At 40.3% G+C, this 20,197-nt stretch overlaps 2 protein-coding genes across 2 annotated transcripts in view; one reads left to right on the top strand and one right to left on the bottom strand.

Moving 5' to 3' along the window:
- Positions 1–14,172, bottom strand: part of sh3d19 (SH3 domain containing 19) — a 37,924-nt gene extending 23,752 nt beyond the window's left edge. Inside the window, exon 1 of the mRNA XM_037689843.1 lies at positions 13,978–14,172. Coding sequence (XP_037545771.1) covers positions 13,978–14,172 — 195 coding nt within the window. The remainder of the gene's footprint in view (positions 1–13,977) is intronic.
- The window catches only part of fhip1aa (FHF complex subunit HOOK interacting protein 1Aa), a 53,743-nt gene continuing 43,588 nt past the window's right edge, over positions 10,043–20,197 (top strand). The window contains exon 1 of the mRNA XM_037689955.1: positions 10,043–10,300. The gene's annotated coding sequence lies outside the window, so the exon portion shown is untranslated. The remainder of the gene's footprint in view (positions 10,301–20,197) is intronic.

Here is a 20,197-nt window from a genome sequence, read left to right as displayed (position 1 = left end):
GTCTCTCAACTTTCTCTTCACAATATCCCACAGGTTCTCTATGGGGTTCAGGTCAGGAGAGTTGGCAGGCCAATTGAGCACAGTAATACCATGGTCAGTCAACCATTTACCAGTGGTTTTGGCACTGTGAGCAGGTGCCAGGTCGTGCTGAAAAATGAAATCTTCATCTCCATAAAGCTTTTCAGCAGATGGAAGCATGAAGTGCTCCAAAATCTCCTGATAGCTAGCTCATTGACCCTGCCCTTGATAAAACACAGTGGACCAACACCAGCAGCTGACATGGCACCCCAGACCATCACTGACTGTGGGTGCTTCACACTGGACTTCTGGCATTTTGGCATTTCCTTCTCCCCAGTCTTCCTCCAGACTCTGGCACCTTGATTTCCGAATGACATGCAAAATTTGCTTTCATCCGAAAAAAGTACTTTGGACCACTGAGCAACAGTCCAGTGCTGCTTCTCTGTAGCCCAGGTCAGGTGCTTCTGCCACTGTTTCTGGTTCAAAAGTGGCTTGACCTGGGGAATGCGGCACCTGTAGCCCATTTCCTGCACATGCCCGTGCATGGTGGCTCTTGATGTTTCTACTCCAGACTCAGTCCACTGCTTCCGCAGATCCCCCAAGGTCTGGAATCGGCCCTTCTCCACAATCCTCCTCAGGGTCCGGTCACCTCTTCTCGTTGTGCAGCGTTTTCTGCCACACTTTTCCCGAAGCTTGGGGACTCTGGGTCGGGCTCTCCAATCTCTGGTGCTGAGGTCATGAGGTGGTTAAAAAGCTCCTCGGTGGCAGGGCCACCCGGGGGGTGGATGAGATTCGCCCAGAGTTTCTTAAGGCTCTGGATGTTGTAGGGTTGTGTTGGCTTACGTGACTCTGCAGTGCGGCGTGGACATTGGGGGAAGTTCCCCTGGATTGGCAGACCGGGGCGGTGGTCCCCCTATTCAAAAAGGGGGACCGTAGAGTGTGTTACAACTATAGGGGGATCACGCTCTTAAGCCTCCCTGGTAAGGTCTATTCGGGGGTGCTGGCGAGGAGGGTCCATCGGATAGTCGAACCTCGGATTCAGGAGGAGCAGTGCGGTTTCCGTCCTGGCCGTGGAACACTGGACCAGCTCTACACTCTCAGCAGGGTCCTGGAGGGTGCGTGGGAGTTTGCCCAACCTGTCTACATGTGCTTTGTGGACTTGGAGAAGGCATTCGACCGTGTCCCTCGGGGAACCCTGTGCGGGGTACTCTGGGAGTATGGGATACCGGGCCCTTTGATACGGGCTGTTAGGTCCCTGTATGACCAGTGTCAGAGCCTGACACGTATTGCTGGCAGTAAGTCGGGATTGTTCTTGGTGAGAGTTGGACTCCGCCAAGGTTGCCCTTTGTCACCGATTCTGTTCATAACTTTTATGGACAGAATTTCTAGGCGCAGCCAAGGTGTTGAGGGGATCCGTTTTGGTGGCCTTAGGATTGCGTCTCTGCTTTTTGCAGATAATATGGTCCTATTGGCTTCATCAGATAGTGATCTACAGCTTTCGCTGGAGCAGTTCGCAGCTGAGTGCGATGCGGCCGGGATGAGGATCAGTTCCTCCAAATCCAAGGCCATGGTCTTGAGCTGGAAAAGGGTAGAGTGCCCTCTCCGGGTCAGGGAGGAGGTCCTGCCCCAAGTGGAGGAGTTCAAGTATCTTGGGGTCCTGTTCATGAATGAGGGAAAAATGGAACATGAGATCGATAGGCGGATAGGTGCAGCGTCTGCAGTGAAGCGGGTGCTGTACAGGTCTGTCGTGGTGAAGAGAGAGCTGAGTCGAAAGGCAAAGCTCTCAATTTACCGATCTATCTACGTTCCCACCCTCATCTATGGTCATGAGCTTTGGGTTGTGACCGAATGAACGAGATTTCGGATACAAGCGGCTGAAATGAGTTTTCTCCGCAGGGTGTTTGGGCTCTCCTTTAGAGATGGAGTGAGAAGCTCGACCATCTGGGAGGGACTCAGAGTAGAGCTGCTGCTTCTCCACGTCGAGAGGAGCCAGTTGAGGTGGCTCGGGCATCTGTTTAGGATGCCTCCTGGACGCCTCCCTGGTGAGGTGTTCTGACAAGTCCAACCAGGAGGAGGCCCAGAGGAAGACCCAGGACACGCTGGAGGGACTATGTTTCTCGACTGGCCTGGGAATGCCTCGGGATTCCCCCGGAGGAGCTGGACCAAGTTACTGGGGAGCGGGAAGTCTGGGCCTCCCTACTTAGGCTGCTACCCTCGCGACTCGACCCCGGATAAGCGTAAGAAAATGTATGTATGTATATATATATATATATATATATATATATGTATATATATATATAATTACACATACACACACACACACATTCCAGTACATATATGCCACTCTGTAACTTTGTTTCAGTTTATCTCCAACTCAGCTTTCTTTGCTTAAGACTTGAAATTAACGAGTTTCAACACAATTTCAATACAATAAAGAGAACTACAATACAAAACAAACAGTTTTTTCAGTAGTGGTCTCCTCAATTTGCGTATACAGTATGTCTGGTAATATTGTTTCTATTATTTTGCTTAATTTCTGCTTCTTTATATATTTTTCCTACCCACAGTGCACTGTAATTATTGTCACTCTGGGCAATTAATATAAAAAAGAATGAAGGAACAGCACAGTACCATTAAATCCATCCATTAAATGTAAATGAAAAAAAAAAACTACAAAAAAAAAAACAAGTTTTTATAATTTACATTAAATTTAAATACAAAAAAAGTCACTTTATAGTTTTTTTTCCCATTAAATGACCAAATAAACAGTAAAAAAAGCACCAAAATATTACAAAGCTATAATGAGCAGTAATGCTGATCATTATTATCTGAGGATGCTAACAACTACACAACAAAATAAATACCCCTTGAAAAAATAAAACATTGGACATATTTTCATTAAATTGTAGGTAATTTTATATATATTTAATGCATTTTTGATTATTTAGATCAGCGACTTGATGACCTATTCTATGAAAACACAGTGAGAATAAAATTAATTATAAAAAAAGTTTGTTTCAGTCACATTCCACTTGACTGTCTTTCCCACTTCTTGTTTGAACAAGAAGTTGGACAGCATGAACCAGACCAGCAGGACCAGTTGTTGAATCTTGACGAACTTGCTGGTGCACCTTCAGCAACTATTTTAAAGATGTGTTGCACACCCTTTACATTCACAGTATCTCGTCATATATCTTGTCATGGAATATTGGATCTGAGGACGTATGTACACAATATACAATAAAGGGACGTACATGTGTTAAACTTCTCTGTTAGATAAAATAAATAATGGTTTTTATAGGAACGCTGAAGAGAAAAGTGCTGGCAGAGGTTGAAGTTGACACAGTTGTCTCTGCCTGTATTAAACCGTGACGTCAGTGAAAGTCATAACACCTGCTGTTTGTTGTCAGCTAGAACACCAGTTTCTGATTAAAGCTTAGAAGTATAAGGCTAAAGCTGATCTTTACTCAAAAAATATATTTTTTCGCGCTTTCTGACAAAGTTTAAAGTTTTAAACCATCATTAGTTTCCTGTATATATTGTCTCAGCTGTAGTCTCATTAGAGCAAAGTAATCCTGAACAAACAACAGATCACTTATAAATATATGAAGTTCCTACCTGTGTGGAATTAAACGATGATCCTTAGCAAAAAAACAAATTTTTGTATTTGAATTTTTCCCTACGTGTACCTTTTGAGTGTGACAAAGGAACCTGAAGGTAGCAGCAACAACACACCCTCTCAGAGAATAGAAAGAGGGACGGCCTTCTCTCTGCTCCTGTGCATAGTCAGCCAATCTGGTGAACTGGAATGAGATCGTTCAAGAAGTGGAACCTGTATCTGTCAAGGTTTTTATATCCTAATGTGTTCTTAACATAAAACATTTCAAGTAATAAGGTCAGTGGCATGGATTATATATCTATGAGTCCTAAAGTTGCACGAGCTGCTCATAATCAATCAACCTTTATTTATACAGGTAAATCCCATTGAGCCTCGAGGACTCATTTACAAGAGAGACCTGATAAATTAATTCCCAGTAAGAGAATAATGTGTTCTGGTATGCTTTCATCCATTATCTTTACCCGCTTCTTCCTTTCTGTGTCGCGAAGGTTGCTGGTGCCAATATCCAGCAACAACTATGCAAAAGATGGGGGACCAGTTCAAAAGTCCATCACGGGGACACACAGAGACAAACAACCATTCACTCTCTCTCACACCTAGGGACAATTTAGAGTTACCAATCAGCCTAACATGCATGTTTTTGGTCTGTGGGAGGAAACTGGAGTACACGGAGAAAACCCACACATGCACGGAGAGAACATGCAAACTCCACCCAGAAACCAGGCAGGGATTTGATCCAGCAACCTTCTCACTAAGAGGAGATGACTCAACCAACTGTGCCTTATTAAAATCAAATTAAAGAGATGAAAGGCTTAGTTATGGGAAATAATTTCAAAAGTGCTGGGGTCCATTTAATGTTTCTCTTGGGTTCATTTTCTTTAATTTTCTGAAAACTGAACTTTTGGATCATCGTGTTCAAAAGGGATTGACTTGTAGCCATTTTGGTCAAACCTTGTAAATGGTGGTATGCATGAACTCATGTCGGGGACTAAAGAAACAAACACTTAAACACATTCTTTGTGGTGATACCTTATTGAAAAATTGTAAGAATTTCACATGTGGAAAGCATGTTCAGTCAACATGTGAAACACCTCTTTCAAAAAGTTTCCCATATGATTGTAGAACATTTTGACCATGTGATCATGTGGTCACATGATTTACCACATATGTGGAATTTTTTCCCCCCTTTCTTTAAAAGCGTGGGAACATAAACTATTCAAATCCTTCCAAGTCCTCAAATCCAGTCTGCAATAAAAGGATCCTACATTTTCTTGCATGATGTCCATCTCTTTGCACACTTATTTTAAAAACTAGAGTGAAGTTATAATCCTGTTAGGTTTGTGAAAGTGAGCACAGAACAGGGTTACTTACCTGCCACTAGATGTTGCTGGAGGCCTGCGTTTCTTTCAAGCCTTACTCAAAAGTAAATTTAAGTTTTACCAATCAGTAAAACATTGTGGTGGGATGTCAAGGCAGAAAGGATACAGGATCCTGGGGCCTTTAGATTATTTGACTTTTAAACAGTTTGCAGCAACTTGACTTACAAGTCTAATTTTTTGTTTTTATTGTATTGTTCTTAAACACTAGTTTTTCCACAGTCAGCAAAACAAAACTCCAACCCAGATCTGCTATAAGTACAACATAAGTTCTTATACATGTACACCTAAAACAGAATGTCAGATTATATTAATAATATGTGTTGATATGGAGACAAAATATATTTTTATATACTTATATATATAGATATATATATCCATCCATTATCTTTACCCGTTTATTCCATTTTGGGTCACAGGGGTCGCTGGTGCCCATGTCCAGCAATCACTGTGCGAGGGGCGGGGTACACCCTGGACAGGTCGCAAGTCCATCACAGGGCCACATAGAGACAAACAAGACAAACAACCATTCACTCTCTCACTCACACCTAGGGACAATTTAGAGTTACCAATCAGCCTAACATGCATGTTTTTGGTCTGTGGGAGGAAACCGGAGTACCCGGAGAAAACCCACGCATGCACGGAGAGAACATGCAAACTCCACCCAGAAAGGCCCCTGGACCGGGGTTTGAACCAAGGACCTGCTCGCTGAGAGGCAGCAGCTCTCAGCGATATATATATATATATATATATATATATATATGTTAAAGTGATAAAAGTGAATTATGTTTCCAAAAGGGGGGAGTTGTGCCTTAAGAATAAAAGAAACAGCTATACTTTTTGTGGGATTGTGGGTTGTATACTTGTATACTAAAAATTAATGAAAAACTGTGACGGAAAATTGAGGTTGAGACAAAAATGTGTTGTCTCAAAAAGGATTAGTATTTAGAAACAGCTAGCCTAGCGCCAGCAAAGCAAAAGCTAAAAGTTAAAATTAGTTTAAAAAGAATTACTTACAACCTAAAATCAGCATATCAGTAGCTAAAATAAAAAATACCACAATAGGCTAATTAAAAGCAAAAAATGTAGCTAAAAGTTACACATTTCAAAAAGACAAAACCAGTAGCTAAAACTTTAAATCAGTACAAGGTGTTTAAAATTAGCGCATTAACAGATTGAAACATAAATCAACAAAATACTAGGTACAACCTAAAACTAACAGAACAGGAGCTAAAAGCTAAAATTAGCACAATATCTAGACCAAAATGTAAGATTTAAACAGAAGTGTAAATAAAAGCAATAAAACATTTGCTCAAAGCTGAAATTATTTTTAAAAATGTCTGGAAGTTGAAGCAGCTCAATAGTAGCTAAAATTGAACTATATAATAATAATAATAATAATAATAATAATAATAACAACAACAATAATAATAATAATAATAATAATAATAATAACAAAAGTTCATGCTCAATAATCCAGGTAGAAATCTAACAAAGTTCAATCAGGTCATCTGGGCAGTTTCTTTTTTTTTTTCTGAGACATTTCATCCTTTCATCCAAAGGACTTCATCAATCCGAGGTCACTGATGAAGTTCTTGGATGAAGGACGAAACTTCTCGACAAAACAAAACAAAAAAGAAGAAAAGAAACTGTCCAGATGACCCAAATGAACTTTGTTGGATTTTCTACCTGGATTTCTGAGCATGAACTTTTGATGTTTTGAACCATTGTGGGTGTGGCTGCCCCAGAGGAGTCGAGGGGGGAGAAGGCGAGTCCAAACCATTTTATCACCATCAAACTGGTTGGTTCACAATGGGAGTGTGCTGCTTGTGGGACTCAGTTTGTTTGTGGCTCCTTGGACTGATGAAGTGCTTTGGATGAAACATCTAAAAAAAAAAAAAAAGATACTGTTCAGATGACCTGACTGAAATTTTTGTTGAATAATAATCATAATAATAATAAATAGCTAAAACAAACACCCCCTCCCCCCTCTCCCAGCAAAACAAAAACTCAAAAGTATAATTTATAAGTCCTGGTTTGAGTCACTTCCTGCTTTCTCTCTCTTTTTTTTTTTTTTTTAAATACAAAAGTAAGTAATTTTCTTTCGGCTGCTCCTTCCTTGAGAGGGAGCAAGCTAACACCGGATGTGACCGGGGCTCGAACCCGCAACCTCAGAATTATAAAACTTTTTTTTTTTTTTTTTAAGTTTTATCAACATTACTGCCAGGGGTATATTAACATGTACAAAGGTAATAGTATTCAAATATAAAAAAAGAATATGACAAGTATAAAAAGGTACAAAAGTCTAAAAACAATCTATTTACATGTTATAAAGATAAATTCACATTAAGGTTTTCCAGAACTGAGATGGTTTTATTGCCTTTTTGTTTAAGACCGACACTGACCACCAACAAGATACCGCAGCCATTTTCTTTGTTTTTCTTTCCATTGTAAAAATACAGGTTTGTTTGAGAGACACGTGTGGGGGCGGGGCTTGTGGTGGAACTGGGAGCGCTGGCTCCTTCCTCGAGAAGGGGGTCTCTGCAGACCAAAAGTGGGCGTTTCTGGCGAATAGGCGTTTATGGGCGGCGAACACTGATTGGCTAACAGTATTTAATAGGCGTTTGTCGGCGGCGAACACTGATTGGCTGTGGGTAACCCTCAAAGTCACGAGTCATTGATGAGGTAACGTTTCTTTGCGATATTTGACAAAGAAATATGGTTTATTGTACTTATAAAGTATGTTATGTTTTCACTTATGCATTTTATTGAAGTACGTTTATTGTAGGTCACGATAGTTTCGACCGTTCTCTCGTTGTTGTCGTAACACACTGAGGTAAAGTGAGCCTCCACTCGGCTCCTTTTCAAAATAAAAGCTGAAAATAAAAGTTCTTAATACTTGAAAAATAAATATTTAAAAGCTGTGTATAACTGAAAAATATGAAAAAAAATAAAAAAATAAAAGTTGTTATTAATTGATTGATTGATTGATTGATTTTTATTGTCAATTCTGCATATGTACAGGACATACATAGAAATTGAAATTGCGTTACACTCCTACTCAAATTGCAGCAAACAACAACATTAGCAAAAATAAACTAACACAACTAGTTATATAAAAAAATATAAAAAAATATAAAAGTGAACAGCAGCAGGACCTCTGATGCAACGTGCTCAATAGTGACTAACAGGAGACAAAGGGACGCTGACTGAAGACAATAACATGATGAGAGGTAGATAATGGATGTGCAAGGCCAGAGTAAACAATAGTGCAATATAAAGTATAAACCTGAGAAACTTAGTAAAGTGAAGGTGTGCATACCGGTTCTATATAGAGTCACAGTTATGTACTGATGAGGTGATTAAGTGGAAATGACAATACCAGAATTACCAGAATAAAGAATAAACAGGACGAAGCTGAAAAATAAATAAATAAAAGCTGTTAATTATATCTATGTCTTTCTGCCATGTCAGGGACCACTCTCACTTCAGACTGACTCTAGAAGACCCCAAGATGTTGCCCAACAATGTTGACCAACATCTGATGTTGACTTTCATTACTCAATAATGAGTAATAACTTATTCAATAAAAAGTCTGTAATTTGTCAATAATAGTCAATAATTCATTCAAGAATAGATTATGGGTGTTTGGTATGGCTCAGTGGCTAAAATGGGTTGGATGTTAGAGAAATTACTTAATTTTCAATTACCTGATGCACAAATTCCTTCATTTATAGTTAAACTTTAGGAAATCAACTTTTTTTTTCTTGTGAAAAAAATATCAAAATTAACTTTAAAATCCAATCCAGGATTAAGTAACAACTAGCAACACCCTAACTGTACTATGTTCTGTGTTTCCAACAGATGCTACGATGACTTCTAAAAATGGATGTCCCAATAAACACAATAAAAAAAATTTCAATGATGCATCAAATGTTGTCTGAGTATGTTTTAAGGTAATAACAAATGTGAAATCTGGAAAACAAAGAGAATTCCTGAATCTGTCTTGTGTGCTTTGATGTGTACATAAGTTTATTGGAGGTCCTGAAACAACTTTTCTGAGAACACAAAGATTTTTATTTTACCTTTGGCCAAGATGTCAGTTTGAAATCAGGCTGCTTACTGCAAAACCAAGAGGTTTTTTAAGACGGTCTTCATTTGTATTGTTTTGTCGACTAAGCTAAATGTAATTTCTAAAATATGGATAAATCTGATCTCATCATGCAGCATGAGCAACTGGGTACAGGTGTCAGGGCCAAAAGTCTGGTTATGTACTGACTCCTAAATGTGCTGGTTTTCTACTGAAACATGGAGTAGGGTTGACCTTTAAATAGTGAGACAGCTGAGGAAGTTAACCAGTAAACAGAAATACCTGCTCCAGGTGCAGAAATCTTACAGAAACTGACAAATCACTCATCTGTAGTGACTGCAGGTTGAACAAGACAATGTGAAGTTAAAGGAAACATTCTTTGTCCCAAGGCCAGTTTAAGTATCATTAATATTTTTCTTTCTTTATGAATCGATTGTAACTTTGTTCACATTTTTCAACAACCAAAATGGAATTTGTTTTTTTAATGTTATGGCTAGGTATTAAAAAAAACCCTAACATTTAGCTCTCCCCACTACCCAGTTATGTTGCTCTTATTTTGAAATGTAACCGGAAGTTCGGTGTTAAGAGAGTCGAAAAAAGAAGTTATGGAGACGCCGCCGCGGCAGTATACTGGAGCGATGTCGAACCGAGACGCCGCTAATGTCGAACCGGTTAACACCATAGACATAATATGCCTGTGGTTAACACAATCTGCCAATAACGCCTTGTTTTTAGACATCATGTGTCTGTGGTTACGGCATTTTATCGTTCAGCCTTTTTTTTTTCTATCGTCCAATCAGATGTGGCCGTCCAGACACGCCCATTTTTCTATCGTCCAATCAGATGTGGCCGTCCAGAAACGCCCATTTTCCTATCGTCCAATCAGATATGACCGCCCAGATACGCCCACTTTCCTATAGTCCAATCAGATATGAGCGCCCAGATACGCCTTCCGAATTTGCCTGCAGAGACCCCTTCTTGCCTTCCTCACTCTGAGGTGAACCAGGGAGGAGTTTAGACCAGGAGCAGTCGAGTCCAGTGGACCCAGTCTATACAGCACAGGACTGAAGTGGGACAGACCGTGCTGAACTGGACTAAACTGGGATATTTGCTCCTGGGAGGACAGCTGAGCGTGTTTCTGTGGTTTGAAACGTCACTGCTGACAGTCCGAGGATCCGTCCGACACAGACTCCCGCGGTAAGAAGCTCAAATTCATCTGTAGGTCCATAGATATATAAATCTATATTTAGATTAGAGGGGGTGACGGGGTCAGGCTACGTCATTTAAAAGTTACAGAAGTGGAAACTAGTCTGGAGCTTTCTGTTAGTCTGTAAACATAAAAGACAGATATAATCCCTCCCCCCTCTCTGTAATCATAATTCACTTTGGCAACCAGATCCTGGTTTCATAATCTGACTGGAGTTATGAGAACAATCTGCCACATATTGCTGCTGTTATTGCTCACAAAGTGATTAAAGTCTGAGGCTCAGACTGACCTGATTTATACACACACTGTGTGTGTGTCTCACCAGGTGCTGTTACCTGCAGAAGTTGTTAATCTATGAACACACACACACACACACACACACACGCACGCACACACACACACACACACACACACACACACACACACACACACACACACACACACCAGTCAGTGTTATTAACCATACCATACCAATTTATTTATATAGCACTTAAAACAGCAACAAGGCCAACCAATCACATGGAATTTAGTCTGAGCTGGAGCAACATTTATCAATCCGTTGACTAAATTAAGACATAGTATATGGAATAATCTGGTCATCGACATTTGCACGTTGCATGGAAAATAAAAAACATGTAATTGTTTTATGTTTAAACAGAGAAGTTCTCAGGTTTCAGCTTCCCAGTCAGTTTTATTCCTGTTGCATCATCATGGAACAAAACATGAATGTGGACCAGTCAACCAAAGCCCTAATGACCCTTAGGAGAGAGGAGAAGGACAGTGATTTGCGTGTGAGTTTAGCTTTTTCCAAAAGCAATTGAATAAAATCAGTTCACTAAAAAGTTTGGAGCTTCACACTTTCCTGGCTGAAATAAAGGTCTATGTCTTAAATGAAGGCACTGTCTTCATGCCAAAGTTTAAACTAAGCTCGTCTTATGAAATTATGAAGTCGTAGCCATTGCGGTGCGACCATGGTGTGGCCATCTTGAATTAGATGGACCCCAAAAGTTTGCCGATGTATAAACTATTCAATGAATTCTCCCTTAAAGTTATATACACAGCGATTCATTATACATTTTGATAAGAAACAACGCTAACGCCAACAATTCATGCAATGTTTCAATAATAGATGTTACACAATGTGTTATGCTCAACATATATTTTGGTGACAAATTCATCTACTACCACACCGAAGTTTAGCTCAGTATTTGAAGAACTGGATACGTTGCAGCCATTTTGGGTGTTTCCTACGACCTGTTGACTGTGGCATCTATTTTGAATCGTGTTGAGGTTAAAAGGCAAGATGTTGTGGTTGTATGTCCATTGGTTACTTTCTGGAAGTTTCATTAATCCGTTTAGTGGTTCATGAGATATTTTGCTAACAGACAGAAAGAGTTGATCCCAACAGTCAATGGCTAAGTATTCTAAACACAAATCTTGCAAGGGTCACGGCAACACCAGTATCTAGCTCAGGACCTGTTAAATTGACTGTTATAGCCATTCTGTGATTGCTGAAGTAGATTACCTATGGCGGCCATCTTGAGTCAAGTTGACTCAAGATGCTCCGTCAGTTGTAGACAAAGGTACAAATTTGTGTACAGACTAGGGATGCACCGATCCACTTTTTTTACTTCCGATCCGATCCCGATACCTATATCTGAGTATCGGCTGATACCGATCCAGTTCCGATATCATGATCATCATTGATTTTATATGAGGCTGTAATAATCTCCTCTCAAGTACAATTTGTACAAATCTATGCATGCATGTCCAAAAAGGCAACTTGAGGTAAGTTTTATTAATGTTGGATAAGTTTTCAAGTTAGAATTAAATTCTGCTAAGACAAAACATGTTTCTTTTTATTCCTAGTTTTAAAGTGGATATTAAAGTGATTAATTTAAGTGATTGTTTAAAGTTGTTTTATATTTTATAAGGGGCAGATATAAGAATTTTTTCTTCTTTCTGAACTCTTTTCATTCAATGTTTTCTTTTTAATGATTTATTTTATTTTATTTTGTTTCATTTAAATGAATGAATAAATGAATTAAATTAAATTAAATGTTAAATGGCTTCAAACACCTGCTAAGTTCATGGCATAAACCAACAGACATGTTCCTGTTTTTAGTATTTTACATCACTTTATAATGTAGCTGTTTTTGTTTTTAATATAATTTTCAAATCACATGTTTTTTTATGTTTGTCTACTGTTGTACTGATAAATATCTCCTGGAGGTTAAACTATATCTTGGCTGCAAGTATCAAGCTGTGAAATCCTTCGTTTTCTACAACTGATAGTGGTTGGTCATTAATTATGATGAAGTTTAGCAACTTCTCTGTAAACATTTGAGCTCCGTGGCTTCAGCGACGTCTTCTTCTTATTCAATCCGAAACAGGCAGCCTGATTTGGGGCAGCCACGCTCAGTCTGTCCCTCCTCGGAGACGGGCAGACTGAGCGGGTCAGATTGGACACGGCTGGCCGGTGTCGAGTCGCCTCTTTCGGTTGAGCAAAGAGCAGCTCCCCGCTGAAGCCACGGAGCTCGAATGTCCATTGTAAAACTAACTTTAACGTGGTTTAATGTGGCGCTATGTCTCTGCAGACATTGCACGTTGCTGTCTTGTTTTGTGGCGTTTAGTGTAAAATATTTCCACACAGCAAACATGTTCAGATGAAGAGTTGGTTAGCTGTTAGCCACAGTGCTGCTAACTCAGTCTTCACGTTGTAGCTGGCTGCAAACTATGAACTGGATTTCCTGAATGTGAGGCGGGTCTTATTACTCTGGGCTCATGAGACACGCCGCCGTTCAGGAAATCCATTCCATAGTTTGAAGCCAACATGCATCATGGATCGGAAATATCGGAAGGTGGATCGGAAAATCCGATACGTAAATTATGCTGGTATCGGAGGCCGATACCGATACTGGATCAGATCGGCCCCATCCCTAGTACAGACCAACAATCCAGACACATTGGAATTCTCATGCAAAGCTCTCGCATTCATTCATTCAACCTTTATTTATACAGGTTAATCCCACTGGGCCTCGGGGACTCATTTACGAGAGACCTTTTAACAAAGAGTGATGACAACAGTGGAGGTCAAAACACCGAAACAACATTAAATAAATAAAGATAAGAACAAAGTGGTTCTTATCTACACTGTACAGAAAGTAAACCATGTCACATGACCAGTGAAGTTAGGTAATGTAGGGTTATTATTGCACCTGATCAGTAGTTTTGTTTTGCCATCAGTCTGACTATGGCAGGGGAAAAAAACAATTAAAAAAACGTGTGCTATGGGGTGATGATGCTATCCACTCTACTGTGTCTCAGGTTATATGAACATTTTATGTCTGATAAGAGAGTGAGCTGGACGGAACGAGCCCTTGATGATACTTGCTGCTCTTTTTCTACAGCGCTGTCCATACATCGAGTCCATGGAAAGAAGTTTTGTCCCTGTAATCCTCTCTGCAGTCTTTATGACTCTTTGCAGTGCCTTTCTTTCTGCTTGTGTTGTGTTCTCATACCAGGCGGTGATGCCTGTGGTTAGGATACTCTATCAGCAAAGCCTGAGTGAGAGGGTGCTGGTTCAGACCCACTTTCCTGATCAGTGTAATGAAGTACAGTAAAGCCTTTGCTGGGCTTTTTCCACCATGGCTGTTGGGTTGTCTACCATCGTCCTGGACCCTGACTCATTCCCCTCGTGGATGAGCCCCATTAAAGTGGTGTCATCAACATATTTAATAATGATGGTGTTGTGCTGGGTGGAGACACAGTCATTGTACAGGGTAAAGAGTTTAGGGTTGAGGCAACAGCCCGGCGGGGATCCTGTGCTGACTGTGAGTTCATCAGACACCCGTCCTCCCATTCTCACCACCTGTGGTCTATCTGTCAGGAAGTCCAGGATTCAGTTACAGGTGGGAGTCGGGACACGGAGGTTTGTCAGCTTCTCTATCACTTTGCCTGTGCGGATGGTATTGAAAGCCAAACTGTATACCAGGAAGAGTATTCTGGCATATGTTCTGCTGCTTTCCATGTGTTGCAGAGTGTGGTGTAGGGCTATTAATACCGCATCACCCACTGGTCAATTAGGGCAGTAGGCCAACTGGTGGGATCTGGTCTACAGTATCCGGGACCATGCAGTTGATGTACTCAAGAAACAGATTTTGTAGGCACTTCATAGTGACAGATGTTAGTGCCACTGGCCTGAAATTGTTAAGGGTCAATGTTTCTAGACATTTGGGAACTGGTATGATGATGCTGGATTTGAAAATATGTTGGACTACTGCCTACGATAATGATAATAAAGTTGTAGACATACATCAAACTATTTCTTTTTAAAAGTTTCTTTACAATCTGTTCAGTGGTTGAGGAGTTATTTTACTGATGATGCAGACAAATAAACCCGTGCCTCATGTTAAGGCCTATGTGCTATCCTTTTTAGTGTGGTGGAAACAACAAGTTTCCTCTTTGAAATAATGTAAAACAATTAAGATATTTGTTTCAGTTGTATATATTTAGCATAATATCACAACCCAGATATTTAGTTTTATGTTATTTAAAGCTCTTTTCGTATCCTCATACCATTACGTTATTGGTGATTTAGAAAAGTTAATGAAGAAAAGCCCACATATTTATTGTCAGTTGATGTGTTCGTTACCTACTCAGACTGATGCTGGATGGGTGTAAGTAAAACTGTCTTGAGACCCACGTTTCCAGAAATCTTCCTAAATCCTTAGCTTTTCACCATCTTTCAGTTGTTGTTTTTCCCTCTGAGAATCCCAGTGTGTGTATACAGTGTTGGCTGCTGACATCATCTGTACTGTAGTTGCTCATTGGCATGGTGGGCCTGCAGCCTGTCCTTTCACTACAATAGGGCCACTGTCAGTGATAAGGCTGTTTTTGTGCAGGTATATCCTATCACTGCTTCCCCTGGAGCCTGTTTGCATAATTTCACCTGCTGATAAAACAGCCGTGTTTGCATGTCGAGCACAGCAAGAGATAAGTCAGGTCTGTGAAGTCAGAAGATGTTTGTCGGAGAGAGAAAAGCAAACTGCGGCACATAGCTAATTTACAGACAGCCTATTTAAAAATATTCATATTTGAGAGGAAAATATATCTCTGTTCTATGTTTTTTGAAAAATGTTCTGGTACTAAGATTGGACTAAAGCTAAACTTAAAAGAAAACATTTCAAAGACCTTCAGAAATCCCAGAAGCACTAAAATTAAGTCTAGACAGTATTTTTTTTTTTTTGTGCCTGTGCTTATTTGTCTGTGTCTGTTAGCAAATTGTCTTGTGAACCACTGGACAGATTTTAATGAAATGCCCAGAAGGTAATCATTGCTACCTGACCTTAGCAAACACAAAACTGACTGTAACTCAGTTAATTTTACAAATGTGGAACTATAGTTTGATGCGATAGTGACCAAGAGTCATTCCCATCACTCAACAGATTTAACAATTTCTTTGTTTAAAACTTTTAACATGCAAGGTGGTGGACACTGTGTTCTAAGGTATGCTAGTTTCATTAAAAATGTCCAAGTAAAAGTCATTGTTTAGCATGAGCATCTGAGGTGAAGCAATTTCCAGTTTGCATAACGTTTAGATTTTTATGGTCAGAGTCAGGGTGCATGCGAGAGAGTTGGGGCTAATCCCAAACATGGGACAAAGCTAAGCCGGCTCATTCAAAGTGGGGAAAAGGAGGTAAGCACGCAAACACCTCCTGATACAAGAACTACAGCACAGGCGGCATTTCTCTCAAAGCTTTGATCTACATGTCTATCCTGACTTTATAAGGAAACTGTTAATTTAATTAAAACCTGTTTGAGCACTATCAGACACCAAACATTCTGATAAAAACAACAAAACATAAAAACAATGAATGTACTGAAACATGTTCAGTAATCCAGGTAGATAATTCTAACAAGATTGAGTCAGATCCTCTGGACCACTTTTTTTGTTGAAATGTTTTGTCTTTTATCCAAAAGACTGTCAGTCTGAGGAAGTGCAAGTAGGCCTGTCACAATAACAAATTTTGCTGGGCGATTAATTGTCTCAGAAATTATTTCAATAAACAATAATATTGTTTGAAATGTAACAATAATTAATTGCCAAATTTTAGAAGAAATGTTGATTTGTTTGGAGTGTAGTACCTTTTTTGACTACCTGATGGCAGTATAAGACTGTTTGAACCATTTTTTTTTTTTTTTTCATTTACCCTTTATTTATCCAGGTTAGTCTCATTGAGCCACGAGAACTCATTTTCAAGAGAGACCTGTTTAGGGAGCACATGGTGGGGGTTAAGGGCCTTGCTCATGGGCCCCGAGTGGGGCGAATGAGGGTGGGGGCAAGTATGAGTGTTTCACCTACCCCACCCACAATTTTGATGTTGTCGGGGTCGGGGCGTGAACCGGCAATCTTCGGATCACAAGCCCACCTCTCTAACCTCTGCGCCACCATGGATAGTTGAGCAGCGTGTCTCTTTAAGAAAAATGGGAGGGAGGGACCTTGACGTGACATGGGCTGACATGGTGACATGGCGGACGCTCAGTGATTTGAGCTCTTTAGCATAGCATTTTTCACACAAAGCTTTTAATAAAAAAGCAGTAAACAAGTTCTCAGCTTCTTTTTGAAGAGGAAAAACAACTTTTTACAAGAAGGCACGGGTGTCAACCGTGAATTTTGGAGCTTCGACACGACATAGGTTTATTCCCGAGGTTGGCCTTTTAGCTTAGCTCGTAGCTTAGCTTCTCAGCTTAGCTGCTTTCAACGATCCAAAAATGCGATTTTGGACGGTTAAATTTTGGACGGTTAAAACAGATTTTAAAGAGAAAAGCGAAAGGGAGGAGTCAGTGAAGAGCACCGGAGTTGAGCCTTTTGTCATTCAGTGTCTTCAGAAAGAGAGAGACACGAAGAAACGATAAAGCCGATAAATGAAAATGAGGTCGATAATTTTCATTCATCATGCAATTAATCGATTTATTGTTTATCGCGACAGGCCTAAGTGCAAGCAGTCTTATAAGCAGCACCTTCTCATGGTGGATCAATCAGTTTGCTGGAGGACCATCAGCCTAATGACAGTGTTAGTGCCCTGATAGCTGCTTGCTATTCACAGAGGGCTGAGTGATACTTGAAGTAGCATTGAAAGAGGGTGACGGTTGAACATGGAGGCCTCCACCCCATTTAACAACGGGCGGATTCTTTTCACAAAGACGTATAAAACCAGTTTAATAATATACTGTATGTTGTGAATGACTCTCAGCTACTACCACACCAGATTTTAGCTCAGTAGCTGTCAGATTTTGGAAATACAGATTTTTTTTTTTTTAAGTCTTGGCTGTGACAGCCATTTTGAACTAGATGGCTTCAAAAGTTTATTAGTTGTAGATGTACATCCAATGTTCATTTCCCAAAGGTTTTATCACAAACTACTAAGTAGTTCATGAGATATTTTGCTAACAGGCAAATGGGGTGTACTCCAGCAGTTAGTAATAATGTTTTAGGCAAAGAGCTTGCACAATGAGCAGCACTTGGAGTATGTGTTTTGAAGGACTTTCAGCTACAGCCACACCAGATTTTAGCTCAAAAATCTGTAAAATTCACTGAATTTATGCCATTTCTGTGTTTTCTAAGGTCAGTTGACTGTGGCGGCCATATTTAATGAAGTTGATGACGAAAGTTAATCAGTTGCAGAGATGTTTACCCGTTAACTTTCATAAAATTGTCATTATCATAGGTCTTTTGGTTTGTTAGATTTTTAGCTAAATATCTATTAGCAAAACTGTTAACAAATCTTGGCAGTAAGTGCTCAGAGTATTTGTAGGGAATCAATCTCAGCTACTGCATCACCAACTTACAGCTCAATATCTGTAAAATTGACTGAAATACATCCAGTGTGTGTGTATAAGTTTAGTTGGCTATGGCAGCCATATTGAATCAAGTTGACCCCAAACGTTAATCACAGATGTGCATTCAATGGCTACTTTCTGCAAGTTTTATTAAAATACATCCTCTGATTCTTGTGCTACGTTGGTAATAGACCAACACAGACTTGAGCAAAGCTTACAGTATCATCCACCTTCATTTTTCACTTCACACTCTTTGATGAGATGTCGGTACAAGCACAAGTTGCTGATATGTGCATAACATGTGCAACATGAAGCAGTGTAACCCCTCTCTTTTTCCTGTCTGGGAATAAACCAATATAAAATGTTAAATGTTTTTTTCAGAGACTGGAAGTTTGCTGCTGTCTTTAATGATTTTTTTCCCCTTTTGGTGAGAATTTGTCTTTTTGGATGTGTTCATGACTGAGTGGTGTGGCAGGAAGAGCCAGTTTCTGAAGCCAGTTCAAAGATGATTCGAGCAGCCAACGCCCTGTTAGCGTCATGCACCCTTGACACTCCACAGACATGCAGCCTGCAGCAACACTATCTGCTTACATAACAGCCTTGTCTTATGAACTTGCTATGGTTATTAATCTGCACACTGGGGGCCTGAGCTGTTAAAGGTAGAGAGTGAACTGTGCTCTAAATCATGCTCTTCATTCACTGGAACTTTAGTACAACACTAAGTTCATGCTCATTGGTTGTACAGTAGGTGTACAACCGTAGGTTTTAGGTCAATTATTTTGCAGTGTTTTTATATTTTCTCATTAGTTTTTGACTAACCTTAAGTTTGGTGTGGTTATAGCTGAGACTGATCCTCAACACACTGTCTGTGTACTAACACATTGAGCAGGACCATTGTTTAAAATGTTGCTATTACCTATTTGCTGTCAATTGTCTGACTCTTAGCAAAAAATCGTTGGTTATGTAGTGTAACCCCAGATTCTATGAATATAGGCATAGCCCTTTAAGGCTGTCGCTTAGTGGGGTTTATCCTGTTATGCAGAGCATTACACTGAAAAATTTAGTCCACGCCCACCAGCTGTGTGGGCCCCACCCGGTCCATATAAATTACGTTAAGAGCGGGTAATCGGCTCCCAAATAGCTTTTTCTTCAGCCAATTATGAGCCAGTGAGGCCCGACGCTAAAAGGGCTACACCTATATTCATAGAATCTGGGGTTACAGTACGTAACCAACGTTCTATGTCGTATAGGCTTCGCCCTTTAAGGCTGTCGCTTAGTGGGTTAAGGGCAAAGCAGATGTGGTCCTCGCCTCACTGGGTCCATTCGAACACCGTATGAAGCGGAAGCTTGCCCAAAAAATGTCTTGTCACTCAGCTCTCCATGTATGTAATTACGCATTGCATAGAGACGTTTATTTTCTAAACATAACGTCCCAGTGGCTTTTAAACCCCAAAATACATTACGGCAAAGACTGGTTCATCCCAAAGATCCAGTCCCCCGGCACAAACAGAGAAATGTTGTGTATGCTGTTCAGTGTCAGGAGGGCTGTGATCAGTCTTACATCGGGGAAACTAAACAGCCACTGGCCAAAGGATGGCCCAGCACAGAAGATCAACATCATCAGGCCAGGACTCTGCGGTCTACACTCATCTCCAGGCCAGCAGTCACTCTTTCAGGGATGAAGATGTTCACATCCTGGACAGAGAGGAACGATGGTTTGAGAGAGGAGTAAAGGAGGCCATCTTTGTGACAAGAAATCGTCCATCGTTAAACAGGGGTGGAGGCCTCCGGGTTCAACTGTCCCCCTCTTACAATGCTGTTATTGCTAGTATCACTCAACCCCCTGTGAATAGTAAACAGCCATCAGTGTGCTAATGATCCATTGTTAGGCTGATGGTCCTTCTTGAGCATGTGATCAGCTGGTTTTGGTTGTCAGCAGCAAACTGGTTGATCCACTCTGAGAAGGTGCTATTTAAGAGACTGAGCTGAAAACAGCAGCTCAGACTGAGGAAGTCTCTCGGATGAGAGACGAAACGTTTCTACAT

The sequence above is a fragment of the Nematolebias whitei genome, chromosome 16 (assembly GCF_014905685.2).
Source record: "Nematolebias whitei isolate Nwh7 chromosome 16, NemWhi1, whole genome shotgun sequence".
NCBI lineage: Eukaryota > Metazoa > Chordata > Actinopteri > Cyprinodontiformes > Rivulidae > Nematolebias > Nematolebias whitei.
The sequence above is the reverse complement of the archived record's forward strand: the minus strand, read 5'-3'. Positions and strand labels throughout refer to the sequence as shown.